General features: G+C 35.1%; 1 protein-coding gene across 6 annotated transcripts in view; it reads left to right on the top strand.

Annotated features, from left to right (window-relative positions):
- Positions 1–14,793, top strand: part of U2SURP (U2 snRNP associated SURP domain containing) — a 53,445-nt gene that overhangs the window by 27,080 nt on the left and 11,572 nt on the right. For all 6 annotated transcript variants that reach the window (XM_027544159.1, XM_027544169.1, XM_027544173.1 and 3 more), the window contains 8 exons: positions 916–1,078; positions 1,483–1,562; positions 1,960–2,047; positions 3,065–3,187; positions 5,624–5,780; positions 7,389–7,484; positions 8,186–8,252; positions 12,080–12,239. In XM_027544159.1, coding sequence (XP_027399960.1) covers positions 916–1,078; positions 1,483–1,562; positions 1,960–2,047; positions 3,065–3,187; positions 5,624–5,780; positions 7,389–7,484; positions 8,186–8,252; positions 12,080–12,239 — 934 coding nt within the window. The remainder of the gene's footprint in view (positions 1–915; positions 1,079–1,482; positions 1,563–1,959; positions 2,048–3,064; positions 3,188–5,623; positions 5,781–7,388; positions 7,485–8,185; positions 8,253–12,079; positions 12,240–14,793) is intronic.

Below are 14,793 nucleotides of genomic sequence, written 5' to 3'. Positions count from 1 at the left end.
GTGCGGCCACCATGGAAACATGTTATTGTTAGTTTTCAGCACTGCTACAGTGCAGTTACCTTGGTTTAAGAAGCAGAAACAAATTTAACTATTGAAATGTTCAAAGGAAATTCTGTATCCCTGATTTGGGGGGAAAAAAAGGCTAAAATGATACTTAGCTTGTATAACTATATGCTTCATTGTGTTAGCCTATAAGTCTTAAAGCTATTAATAGTTGCATTGGTGCATTGTTCATAAGAGCATTGATAATAGAGAACTGTAGTATTTGAGAGTATATTTGGTTCTAAAGATGTATGTTCACCATCACTTTTGCCCAGGGATCTGCATATATTTAAGCCCATAGATAGGCTAAATCTGGATGCCTCCTGTTTTATTTAAACACAGCCATATCCGTTCTTTTCTTGTAGTCTGTGGTTCCTCTGGTGTTAGAGCAGCAGAGTTGAGTGACTGTTTGGCCTTCAAAGCCTCAATATTTACTGTCTGATCCTGTACAGGAAAAGTTTGTTAACCCTCGCTTTAGCCTGTCCTAATCCTATGCAGACATGCTAAAGTAACAGACTTCAAAGGAAAGTGAAGAGCATGAAGGTTCTTTTTCAGTGTAATAGGGTAATAGAACTGTGATGTTCTCAAGAACTTTTGAAAAAAAATGACTGTAATTTTAATTTACTTAATTTGTAAACTGAAAGTCACTGAAGTAAGTAATTTATTTGTTCCTGGAAAAGTGTTCTTCCCCATATAAGTTCTTAAAAAAATGTAACACATTTGGAGTATGTAACGCAAATCAGACTTAACACAGTTTAGCCTTCAGAATTTTACCTGAGTGGGTTTTAAAGAAATTAGTTTGTGAGCAGAAATGGTAATGGTATTTAAAATTTGTCTATAAATACTTACAAGCTAAAAAAAATTTGTATTCAGACAGAGAGACAAATTAGAAGAAATTCTGCGGGGGTTAACTCCAAGGAAAAATGATATTGGAGATGCAATGGTTTTCTGTCTTAATAATGCTGAAGCTGCTGAAGAAATCGTGGATTGCATTACTGAGTCCTTGTCCATCTTAAAGACACCCCTTCCCAAAAAGGTACAGGAATGATTTTTCTTTATGGAACATTTAATTAAGAAAAAGAGGTAATAACTGACTTCTGCTTTGATTGAAATTGGTTTCATTTTTGAATCAAGAACTTAACTGAAGAAATCTTTCCCATGTAGTTTTGTTTTCCTTCTGCCTGGGAAATGTAGGTTAATTGACACAAAATATCAACAGGTTGAAATGTAAATGAATTACAACTTTTATTCCTGCTAAAGTCATGGTTGTGGTGATACAGAATTTCTTAAAATTCTTCTATTTAGTTATAATTAAGTTATAGCTAAACATTGTCCTTATGCTGTTGATTCAAAAAATTCAATGTGGAGTTTTTGTTAGCTACATTATTTGCTGTTGGTTTTCAGTTTTAATCCATTTTATGCTATCTTTTGGTATTCTAGATTGCCAGATTATATTTGGTTTCTGATGTTTTATACAACTCTTCAGCCAAAGTTGCCAATGCTTCCTATTATAGAAAATTGTAAGTATAGTGATGTAAGGTGATATGCCTAAAATAAAATATTTAAGGGTAAGATGCTCAGAAAAGAGTATAGTAAAACTCTTGCTCAGTTCCCGACATTTCCTTTTTGGTGTTTATTTTATGAATCAGGGAAGCTTTGAAGAACTGGCTCTGAAGGGAAATTTGGAGATATCAGCCCTAATCTTGGCTCTGCTATTCCTTTTTCTGCCTTGAACAAGTTGCTTAACTTTTCTGTTCCCTATTTTATGGAACAAAGAGGTTGGACTAGATGGCCCAAAGTAACCGAGATGTAAAATTCCTTGTTAATCAAGGGAACTCGTTCTTAAGACTCTTTGGGGGCTTTTGCAGAAGAAAAATTCAGAATAATAGTTAAAGTAATGTATTATTTGAATTTCAGTTTTGAAACAAAGTTGTGTCAGATATTTTCAGACCTCAATGCTACCTATCGTACAATTCAAGGCCATTTACAGTCTGAAAACTTTAAGGTACGTTTATTGTTTGGTTAATTTTGCCCTAGTGTTTTAAATGGGACATGGGGGCTGGGAACCACATTGGAGAGCTAAGAGTATGTAAGACGACTGTAAGACGTAACTTAGGTGTTTCAGAAATTATTGGTTTAGAATTTACCACCATTTTACCTTCAGTATCGGAAAAAGTCTGAAATTTTAAAATATGTGTAGTGTTTTGGGTATCTGGTTTATTTTTAAACATCTTAATAAAATATTAGTTTTTTCACAAAAAACACTCAGAAGATCACTTGTTTTGTAGTAGTATATATAATTTGGCTGGATTAGAAATATACATTTTAGTTATGTTTAGAAAGTATATTCAGCAATTAATTTTTTTTTATAAACTCTGAAGTTATAGACCAACGTTAAGAAAAGCCAAACAAAATACCTTACTTATAGTTAAAAAAATAGATATACTTCCATGGGCAGAACACTCATTAAGGAAATTTTTAGCTTGGGAAGATTCCCAATGACTCCACCATTTAGGGGATTCAAACAAACAACTCCATTAAAATTTTTTTATCTTAAATTTTGACCATAAGACAGAGATTATAGAAAAGTTTGAGGATGGGCCAGAGAGAGGTATTAATCGGACTCAGGAAGTATTTCATCAGACCATAAAGGAATTCAGATCAGAACTTGGCTACACTTGTATCCAGCTTTCATTAGTTTCTAGGCTAGTGTTTCCCAGAATGTGTACCATTCTGGGAGGGAACCTGAGCTTAGGTGACCAAGAGCAAGCAGTTATGATTTTTTTTATTATATTTATTCTTAGTATCTTTCCTCTTTTAATTGAGAGGTAACTGATTAAAAAAAATAATTGTAATGATAAAAAAATACTGTAATGATAGTTATTTTCCTTAAGTTTTAAAAAGAATATTGCTTTAAAGGAAAATTGTGATGGAAATTCAGCAAATTGTGATGGTCATTATCATGAGATGATTTTTGATACATATTGTCCCGAATAATAATTCATTGTCTTTTTCCTGTTAGCAACGGGTAATGACCTGCTTTAGAGCATGGGAAGATTGGGCAATTTATCCAGAACCATTTTTGATCAAACTACAAAATATTTTCTTAGGACTTGTAAATATTATTGAAGAAAAGGAAGCAGAGGTAGGTATTCACTGTATTTGTCTGATTATCTTAAAATTTATTTCTGGGGGTGCTTTGGAGGTACAGATATGATTAACATTTCTTTGTGGAAAATATGTACTGTTTACCACAAAATAGTGGATATTTGTTGCTGGAATTGTTGGAGCCCAGGAGTTGAAATTATATATAACAGGAATTCTCTGTTTTGTATCCTTATGTAAAAATTGATGACTGGTGTTTTATTTGATGACATGAAAACATTTATTGTATATTAGTAGAAGAAAGAAAAAAAAAGCAAGTAATAGAGCGAAATATGCAGCACAGTTTCATTTTGTTAAACTGAAGATACCTATGTAAGTAAATACATACCTGAAAAGATGTGTACCACAGTGGTAGCAGATTCTGTTCATCACTGTTCTGGTTTGTTTATTTTTTAAGCCTCCTCAATAGTTCTTGAATCCTTCATCTTCATTTTCACCATCCTGATCCATCTATCATGTTTTCGCTTTCACTTCTACAAGATACTCCTGATTTGCTTCCCCACTTGAACCGCATGGTCCTGTTTCAGTTTGTTAATATCAATGTTTTCTCCTACCGTAGACCTTTATACATGTTCTTTGCTCTTTTTGGAACATCTCTTGTCTCAGACCCTTTAGATCTCAGTTTGAGCATAAGTTCATTGAGCCTTCTCTGACCTCTTTAGGTAGAACCTACTTACTATACATTCTAATAATACAGTGCATCTCTTTGTTGTGTAAGTCATCCTACACTGTTGTGATTATCTGATTGACTGGCTCCTTCTCCACTCCCCTGCCCTCTCCGCCCCTCAAGTTCTCCTGAGCTCTATGACAGGAGGGACTAAGGGACCAAAGCTCATTTTCACTCATTATTGTATCCTTAGACTTCAGCACGCAAAAGAACATATTACAGTCATCCTCTGTCGTCCCCTTCTTCTGCCCCCAATCCCTCCCAGCATCAGGGTCTTTTCCAATGAGTCAACTCTTCGCATGAGGTGGCCAAAGTATTGGAGTTTCAGCTTTAGCATCAGTCCTTCCAATGAATACCCAGGACTGATCTCCTTTAGAATGGACTGGTTGGATCTCCTTGCAGTCCAAGGGACTCTCAAGAGTCTTCTCCAACACCACAGTTCAAAAGCATCAATTCTTCAGCGCTCAGCTTTCTTCACAGTCCAACTCTCACATCCATACATGACCTTGACTAGATGGACCCTTGTTGGCAAAGTAATGTCTCTGCTTTTGAATATGCTATCTAGGTTGGTCATAACTTTCCTTCCAAGGAGTAAGCATCTTTTAATTTCATGGCTGCATTCACCATCTGCAGTGATTTTGGAGCCCAAAAAAATAAAGTCTGACACTGTTTCCACTGTTTTCCCATCTATTTCCCGTGAAGTGATGGGACCAGATGCCATGATCTTCGTTTTCTGAATGTTGAGCTTTAAGCCAACTTTTTCTCTGTCCTCTTTCACTTTCATCAAGAGGCTTTTTAGTTCCTCTTCACTTTCTGCCATAAGGGTGGTGTCATCTGCATATCTGAGGTTATTGATATTTCTCCCAGCAATCCTTATTCCAGCTTGTGCTGCTTCCAGCCCAGCGTTTCTCATGATGTACTCTGCATATAAGTCAGATAAGCAGGGTGACAGTATACAGCCTTGCCGTACTCCTTTTCCTATTTGGAACCAGTCTGTTGTTCCATGTCCAGTTCTAACTGTTGCTTCCTGACCTGCATGCAGGTTTCTCAAGAGGCAGGTCAGGTGTTCTGGTATTCCCATCTCTTTCAGAGTTTTCCATAGTTTATTGTGATCCACACAGTCAAAGGCTTTGGCATAGTCAGTAAAGCAGAAGTAGATGTTTTTTCTGGAACTCTTTTCCTTTTTCCATGATCCAGCGGATGTTGGCAGTTTGATCTCTGGTTCCTCTGCCTTTTCTAAAACCAGCTTGAACATCTGGAAGTTCACGGTTCACGTATTGCTGAAGCCTGGCTTGGAGAATTTTGAGCATTACTTTACTAGCGTGTGAGATGAGTGCAATTGTGCAGTAGTTTGAGCATTCCTTGGTATTGCCTTTCTTTGGGATTGGAATGAAAACTGACCTTTTCCAGTCCTGTGGCCACTGCTGAGTTTTCCAAATTTGCTGGCATACTGAGTGCAGCACTTTCACAGCATCATCTCTCAGGATTTGAAATAGCTCAACTGGAATTCCATCACCTCCGCTAGCTTTGTTCGCAGTGATGCTTTCTAAGGCCCACTTGACTTCACATTCCAGGATGTCTGGCTCTAGGTGAGTGATCATACCATCGTGATTATCTTGGTCGTGAAGCTCTTTTTTGTACAATTCTGTGTATTCTTGCCACCTCTTCTTAATATCTTCTGCTTCTGTTAGGTCCATATCATTTCTGTCCTTTATCGAGCCCATATTACAATAGTACATGTTTTTATAGGATGTACCAGATGACCTTGATGGTGCCCCCATTGAGGAAGAGCTGGATGGTGCCCCTCTAGAAGATGTGGATGGAATTCCTATTGATGCTACTCCTATTGATGACCTTGATGGAGTCCCTATAAAGAGCCTTGATGATGATCTTGATGGAGTGCCTTGTAAGTTCAGACTTCAAAGTCATTAAATCTAGCTAGTAAGTTTGTTTCCAAATCTCTTCATTTCTGCACATGCTGATGTTTAAGAAGGTTATAATTTCTGAGTAAGATGTCAATTAACTTTTTTCTTTCTTTTATTTTTGACTTTTCAGAATTCACATACCCAGCAATACATTTAAGTATGCCAAGAAAAGCGTATTCTTTCTGGTCATACTTGTTTTTTTTTTTTTTTGGGCGAGATAGCCTCTTAAAATACTGGCAAGTTTTTCCTGTCTTAATTGTTGGGAAACTAGAGGCACAACCTTATGTTCAGTTGTATGCATAATCCCAAGTACTTTGTTTTAACAATTCTGTTTTTTTTTTTTTTTTAATATAAATCTATTTATTTTAATTCTAGGCTAATTACTTCACAATATTGTATTGGTTTTGCCATACATTGACATGAATCCGCCATGGGTGTACATGTGTTCCCCATCCTGAACCCCCCTCCCACTTTCCTCCCTATCCCCTCCCTCTAGGTCATCCCAGTGTACCAGCCCCGAGCACCCTGTATCATGCATCGAACCTGGACTGGTGATTCATTTCACATATGATAATATACATGTTTCAATGCCCTTCTCCCAAATCATCCCACCCTCTCCCTCTCCCACAGAGTCCAAAAGACTGTTCTGTATATCTGTGTCTCTTTTGCTGTCTCTTATACAGAGTTGTCGTTATCATCTTTCTAAATTCCTTATATATGCGTTATTATACTGTATTGGTGTTTTTCTTTCTGGCTTATTTCACTGTGTATGATAGGCTCCAGCTTCATCCACCTCATTAGAACTGATTCAAATGTATTCTTTTTAATGATTGAGTAATACTCCATGATGTATATGTACCACAGCTTTCTTATTCATTCGTCTGTTGATGGACATCTAGGTTGCTTCCATGTCCTGGCTATTATAAACAGTGCTGTGATGAACATTGGGGTACACGTGTCTCTTTCAATTCTGGTTTCCTTGGTGTGTATGCCCAGCGGTGGGATTGCTGGTTCATATGGCAGTTCTATTTCCAGTTTTTTAAGGAATCTCCCCACTGTTCTCCATAATGGCTGTACTAGTTTGCATTCCCACCAACAGTGTAAGAGGGTTCCCTTTTCTCCAATTCTGTTTTTATTATTCGTTTTCCTAACTTATACTTTATTTTTCTGGCTATCTGAAATCATTTATTGAATTAAGTATACCTAATGTACCTCTTCAGTACATTTGAATTGTATGTTAAAATACTGAATAATATGAATTTTATACTTAAAAAAATAATTAGATAAAGGTACTGAAGGGTTTTTTTTTACTTCCTCAACTTCTCCCTTTGCTTGAAGTAACCACCTGTATGTTCTGGTTGTGTGTTTTATATATACACATATATATTATTTTTACTTACATTGATATTTAAAAATTAGCCTTCAGATGCAGAGAGTTGGATTAGTCATAACCGTTATTCTTGACACTAGCATTATTAGTCCGTGTGTGACCTTATTTAGTTTTGCTTTTTAATAATACAGCGAATACTCATGAGCTCTTTAAGTCATCCTCTAGTAGTCAGAGTTGATGGCTCATTTTTCTTCCTTAGTGGATGCAACTGAAGATTCAAAGAAGAATGAGCCTATATTTAAAGTTGCCCCATCAAAATGGGAAGCTGTAGATGAATCTGAATTGGAAGCACAGGGTAAGTTAAAGTACAGTAAATGCAAATCTTTAGAAAATTGAGTACTTAAAATTTTACTGAACATTGGTGTGTGTGTGTAGGTGTAGTTTTCCTTTTGTGTTTTATAACATGTTGAAACATGTTATAACCTTAAGACCCAGTATTACCCTATTTTATATTTCTAGTGGCTAAGTTTTCAGTGTAGTTGCTGTTACAGTTTTCTTAGATGCTTCAGTTTGGATGCTTGGAGTAATCAGAAATCATTGAAAACCTTTCAGGTTGAGCCAATCAGTAGAAAATGTAGGTGGGATGCCTATTTGGAAATTTAGAGGTCAGTTTCAGAAAATCGAAATCACTGTGTCTCCTATAGTGATTGATTTATTAGATGCAGTTTAGACCTGCCTTTCATACTTGCTTGGACATGTATCCTAGTGTAATTGTTAATTTAGTGTTTTGTAGGTTCTAATGAAACAAATCTTAGCATCTAACACAGAAACAAGGAGGACAGCGCTATTTGTTACTTCCTGAATTGGAATAAAACTATAGTGTAGGTGTGAGGAAGGAAATAGATTTAGTACATGGAAATGGCTATTCAAAGAAAAGATAAATGTAGATAACTTCTATAATACAAGCTTTCAGTTCTAAAGCTAGGCTTCTACTGTGCTGCTGCAAAAATGCTAATTTACCTTATGGAATTACATCCTGTTTTTCCTTCTATTTAGCTGTAACAACTTCTAAATGGGAGTTATTTGACCAGCATGAAGAATCAGAAGAAGAAGAAAATCAAAAGTAAGAATCTAGGTTTAGAATATATTCAGTTTCTTATTGCATATACACTCTCTTTTTCATTAAGAGATGTACTTGAATAATAGGGAAGAGGAAAACTTAACTCTTAAAAAGCTTGTTTTAAGAGGATCATTTTTAGTTCTTCATTGTTTTTCTAGTGAGTAAAGAGCTTTTACTTTCTGGTTTTGATGCATCTGGTTTCACTTTGCTTTTGAGTTTATTTTTCTGTGCTAGGTTATACATTCTCACATTGTAGTTACTAAATGGTCAACTGTGTTTGTTTTAAATCTTGATTCTTTCGGCTCCACAAAATGGTGATTTTTAAAATGTGAATGGGGAGGTTATGCTCATTGCTAAGAAAAATAATGCATTCTGACCATTCTTTTTGTTATTTAAATGTACACACTCCAGAAGAACTAAGAAAAAATAAAAGAAAAAACCACTTACCTTCGTCATATAGAAAATTTATTATAATTTTCAGTTTTGCTGGTTAGCACTGAATGCAATAGGAATTCCTGCTCCCAAATTCTGCAAGTTTATGTTGGTAGTTTTTTTGGTAACACTGGGCACCTTTTAAAATCAATGCAAAGGAAGTTAATTATTTTTTTAATAGGGAAAGAGAAGGCATCAAGAACACAAAGCAGAGGTTTATGGGGTTTTGTTTGTTTGTTTGTTTTCAAATGGAAGAGTAAACAAAAGGAAAAGTCCCTTTGTGTCCCAGCACAATTTGAGCATTTGTATGGATCTAATAAATGTGTATTATTAGCATTTAAATTTAAGGAAATATGATAAGCATTTGTGGAAACAGTTTGATATGATGAAGAAAACTTGTCTGCAGTGGTGTCTTTGCAGAAACAGTGTGATCAGAACATGTCAGCAATGATTATGACAACATATTTGTAAAATATAGATGCTGTTGGCTGTCAGAAATACCTGACTGAGTCTGTTTAGAAGTAGAGGAATTGAAAACAGTACAACTTGTTTTCATCTTTACGTCTGCAATCCCATGATTAGTTAACATCTCTCACTGTGATAGGATCACTGCTTTTTAAAATGAATACCTGTTCTTATAAAATAATTAATTCAAGGAAAATAAAGGGTAGAAAAGCCTTTGCAGAACTCAAGTATTGTTCAAGTGGTATTGTTTCTAAGCATACTAATTTTTTGCAGTAAGTTTGTTATTTATGTTAATGTTTGAAATGCGTATGCATTTGTATTGATGGTAATCATACATTCATACAGGGAAGCACGGATCACTACGAGTATAATATATATTTTTTACTTTTCCTAAGAGTTCCAAATAAGTCTTAATAACAAAAGTAACTTTATGAAAGTGAAAAATAGGGAAAAAATACTTAAAATTCTGTTTTCCGTTCCTTGAAATTTTCTTGCGCCTCACTACTGCTCTCTAGTGGCTGAGTCCAAAAATACCTTTTTACCAAGAAGCTGCTCTTGACAAGTAATTATTGTATTTGTGGCAGAAGACTGGTTTAAATATATGTATGTATATATCACTAGTAGTTTGCAGAAAAGTTCAAAATAGTAATTTAATTTCATTTGTAATGAATTCTTTATGGGTTTAGAGTCTTGAATTTCCATTTCTTTAAAAGTAAAAGACACGTTGGGTGTGAGACCTGAACCTAGAACTGGTAAATAAGAGCTAAAGTCAAAGCCATTTAGAACAGATTGCTCAAGCCTTAGAAAATTTAAATGATAACTGTAAAGTGTGTATATTTTTTAAATCATCATCTGTAGTGTAGTTCATTTTAAAAGTCTTAAGTAATATGATTAGTATTTAGTTTCTAGTTCCCTAGATTCTTCCTCTGTATAAAAATATGCATAAATTTAAAGCATAAATTATATAATGTTTTACATACTATTCTGTAACCCACATTATTTTTTTTTATTGAACTATCATGGGTGTTGTTATTTCATGTCAGTCCCTATGTTTATCTGCTTGTATTCATCTTGGTTGAAAGCAGGTATTCAGATAAGTGTGCAAGGAAGTTTATCAAGGAATATTTAGAATTGCAAAAAAATTTGTTTTGAATTTTTTTGAGTTTGTCAATAACAGACAATTGGTTAAGCACTCTTCACTTCATACGTCACACAATTTCATTAACTGTTTTGCATCTTTACTGACTGGCTCTTTCCAGAATAATCCTTCAGTAAACATCTGTTCTTACACACACACACACACACAGTTTAACCACTTAAAAGCATGTGAGGCACTTGTAGAACTATTTTGTACCATAAGACAAGAAATTCTTGTGTTCTGAAAAATTAGCTAAGAACTGTGTTTAAAAGTGAGTGAAGTTGCTCAGTCGTGTCCAACTCTGTGACCCCATGGACTGTAGCCTATCAGGCTCCTCCATCCATGGGATTTTCCAGGCAAGAGTGCTGGAGTGGATTGCCATTTCCTTCTCCCAAGTTTCTGACAAATTAAGAAGAAATATTATGTAAATTTTAGTTCAGAAAAGTTTTTTTTTTTTTTTTTTAATCTTGGATTTTGACTTTTTTCTGTTTTTCTTCCTCACCTAAGTATTGTATTGAGTTATGCCTATATGTGCTACTAATGATTTGTGGCGCTCTGAGAGTATAAAGTTTGAAAGTATTTTATTAGTATTCTGCAGATGAGAAATTAAAAGGCAAACAGTATATTCTCTCTTTATTGTTATCTACTTTGCTTAAAATTTTCTCAGTGTGTGTCTTATCAGGTTCTAAAATAATTAAAATTTTATTTGGAATAAATATGGTTATAATTGTTTTTATATTGTTACAAATAGTTGTAAATATACACTAAAAGACTCCTTATTCATGGTAGAGTGTTAGTATCCAGATACCAACATATAAGGGCTTATTGGGTTCAAATACTAAAGAGAAAATAACGTTTTCTAGGGTATGCTGGTAATCATGTTCATATCACCATATTTTTTTATGAGGAATTTTGTTTCAGTATACATAAACATTTCTGAATTAGTTTGTACATGGAACACTTGTTTTGCTCAGATTTAAAATTTAACACTCACAAAGCCTAGTCTTGGAGCATACGACTTTTTTCTTTTTTTTAAAGTCACTTCATTTTTTGTATTTGAAGAACATTGAAGAAGACTTGTTAATCCTATTCTGGCCATGATGAGCAGCTTGTCATAGTTGCTTGTCTGTTTCCACTAGATTGCTTCTGGAAGACAGGAGAATTTTTCTTCCTTGTATCCCTTGGCTGTGGTAGTTAGTTTTTCATTTTCTTTTAATTTTACATACCAATCCAACTTTCATAATCAACTATGACATGAAGTAATATGTGCTAATATTTAAAATTAATATATTGTTTTATTCTTAGGGTTATATGTTAATTATTAATAGATAAGGCCTTTGCTGCTGTGTTGATTATTTCATAGAAACTGACTGAAACTCTTGTATTTTCTAGTTTATAGACTCTGCTGAAGGAAGGGTAAACATCTGGCTTTTTAAACGTTAACCATCATAAAATTACTGAACTACAAAGAATACGAAATCATTGATTGATTATTCATTTCATTTAACTGCTGCATCAAAGGTTTCTGGCAGAAAAAAAGCATAAAAATAACATAAGCAATTTTTAAAAGCGTGATTATGTTGAAGCACAAATTTTTTCTGTGGAGGAAACATAAGAGTTTTATAAAATTGTCTATTATTTTGTACAGAATGTTTTAATGATGATTGTCCTCTTAGTTTTGTTAACATTACTTAAGCTCTAAGGCAATGAAAAATCAAAAAGGCCAAGACTCTAAAATGTAACTTTTATTTTCCTTGTTGCCTTGACATACAATGTATTCTGTTTACTTCCAAAGTCAAGAAGAAGAAAGTGAAGATGAAGAAGATACTCAGAGTTCCAAATCTGAAGAACATCATTTGTACTCTAATCCAATCAAAGAAGAAATGACTGAGTCCAAGTTCTCTAAGTACTCTGAAATGAGTGAGGAAAAACGAGCTAAACTCCGTGAAATCGAGGTTAGTATTGCATTGAAGTTTAAACTACACTGTACCTTCTTCCACCTTCTCCACCAAACTGTGCTTCTCTCAGCATCACACCTTGGTCCATACTGTTCCCTCTCTGTCTGGAACCTTCATACCTGCTATCTTCCTTCAGGCCTCTTAGTTCAAGCACCTGTTCTGTCTTGGTACCCTTTTCTTAACCTTCTGGCTTTGCTTACTTCTCCATATTAGTCTGTTATGATTTTACATGTATTGTGTTGTGTATATTTATGTTTTTTTCCCTTGCTTGCTTGTTTAATGTCTGTATTCCCCTCTAGGCTGTGATTTCTGTGAGGATAAGGGACCCTTCACATGTCTATTGTCTGTTGACGATCATATCTTCAGTGCCTAGCACATAGGAGACCATCTGCAGATACTGATGTAATAGATTATATCTCACCTTATGAGACCCATCATATTAGAGCATACATAGTATGTAATAAACGTGAAATCTTTTCTGGCACATTCAAGTTATGTATACATCACTCAAAATTTTTAAGTGTCTGCACAAGTGATGAGGAGAGAGTAGACATTGGGGCTTAACCATAAGAAGGAAGAGTCCAAACTCTCAAGACTTCTCTGTCTCCATGCCCTTCCATTTTGTGATGTCTTTTAAAAATTTCCAAAGGTATTCAGACATGTCAGTGAGGGGAGGGTTTTGTAATGGGAGCCTTTCTTATTTCTTGCCCCCAGATGATGAAACATTCCCAGTAGATGTTAGCAATAGTGTAGCAGTCAGTCCTTAATCTCAAAAGTGTACATGAGAGTGAATTGTAACACTTTGTCCATTCATTTAACAGTATTTTATATACTTACTGTGTATCTGTGCTTTTCCTTTATTAACTTGTAATACCTTCCATGTTGTAATTTTATTTTTATTTATTTATGTATTTTTCGTTGCGCTGGGTCTTTGTTGCTGCATGGACTTTGTCCAGTGGTGGTGCACGGGCTTCTCCTTGCCGTGGCCTCTCTTTTTGAGAAGCAGCATAGGCTGTCAGCGTGCAGGCTTCAGTAGTTGCAGCACATGCATTCAGAGTACAGGCTCAATAGTTGGGGTGCACAGGCTTAGTTGCTCCTGCATTGAACCTATGTCTCCTGCATTGGTGGGTGGATTCTTTACCACTGAGCCACTAGGGAAGACCATACCTTACCATATTAATTACCAGTTTGCATTTCTCCGCCACCTGCTATTGGGCTGGTACAAGTTCTTGCCCACCTCTTTCTCAGATATCTATTACCAAGCCGAAAACTAGAGAAAGCATTCATTTTGTTTCAGCCTTACACAGAATCAGTATGATGTCAGTTACAAGTAGGATTTTCAGAATTAGTAAGTTGATTTATTTTTCCTGAGATATATACATTCTTTATAAAATTTTCAGGAAAATAAGATGTGTTATCTCAGTGAATGCACTCACCTGTGGACCTTTTTCAAGCTGCTCATGACCCTTCTTAACTTTCAGAACTCCTCCCAGTCTTACTGAACTCTGCCTCACTGACCTGATAGAAGTACTGGAGTAGAAACAAAGACTGAGGTCAATTAAAAAAAAATGTATTTTCTTGATAATTGAACTGTCTTCTTACAAATACCAAAATAGACTAATTCTTAGTGTTCTGTTTTTCTCTTGATTTGAAAGAGAGCCATGTGATTTTAACTTTTTGGTTAATTTGGATGATTCTACACTGTATATGTACTGTACATGCATGTACATACACCAACACACCTGTATATGTATATATATATATTTTTTTTTTCTTTCCCCCTATTTTATATGCTCTTTGATAATCTGGCTTCTCTTTGCTACTCAGTGATTGTCTTTCTTGTTCTTATAGTGGCCACCCTCTCACAATTTACTTAACTCTTTGGGGATTTGGATGGTGAGCCAAAAATCTGATTTTAAAATGTAGCTCTTGGCTTTGTTTTAAAATTATCTATTCTTTTCCTTTATTTACTCTGAGATTTAGTCATGTGGGGTAAGGGTCCACAACTGGTGGCCAGTTTGAGCTAGAACTCAGGGCTCATGAGCTTTATTCATGTACTGTCCCTTCTCTGCCCCTAAATTCGAATGTCAGTTTCTGAATTTAGAATTCAGTGAATACCTTTTTATTGGTGCTCCCTTAAATGAAGAATAAAATTCTAATTAGTTTTATTATATACTACAATATATATAGTATGTGTAAAAAAAAAAGTGAAAAAGTGGAAGTGTTAGTTGCTCAGGCACGTCCAACTCTTTGCCACCCTATGGACTGTAGCCTGCCAGGCTCCTCTGTCCATGGAATTCTCCAGGCAGGAGTATTGGAGTGGGTAGCCTCCAGGGGATCTTCCCTACCCAAGGATTGAACCCACATCTCCTGCTTGGCAGGCAGACTCTTTACCACCTTAGCAGTTTTTCTTTTTAAAAGCCTTTCTCGTCCCTAAATGTATTGTAACAAAGATGTCTATAGCTGAACCTTTTTTATCATGGAATTAATAAAAACCAAAGATTTATGTTATAAAATATTGATGTTTTCTGCAGAGCACTTAGAAAATACG

Source organism: Bos indicus x Bos taurus, chromosome 1 (genome assembly GCF_003369695.1).
Source record: "Bos indicus x Bos taurus breed Angus x Brahman F1 hybrid chromosome 1, Bos_hybrid_MaternalHap_v2.0, whole genome shotgun sequence".
In the NCBI taxonomy this organism is placed as follows: domain Eukaryota; kingdom Metazoa; phylum Chordata; class Mammalia; order Artiodactyla; family Bovidae; genus Bos; species Bos indicus x Bos taurus.
Note: the sequence above shows the minus strand (reverse complement) of the source record. Positions and strands in the feature narration are given on the sequence as shown.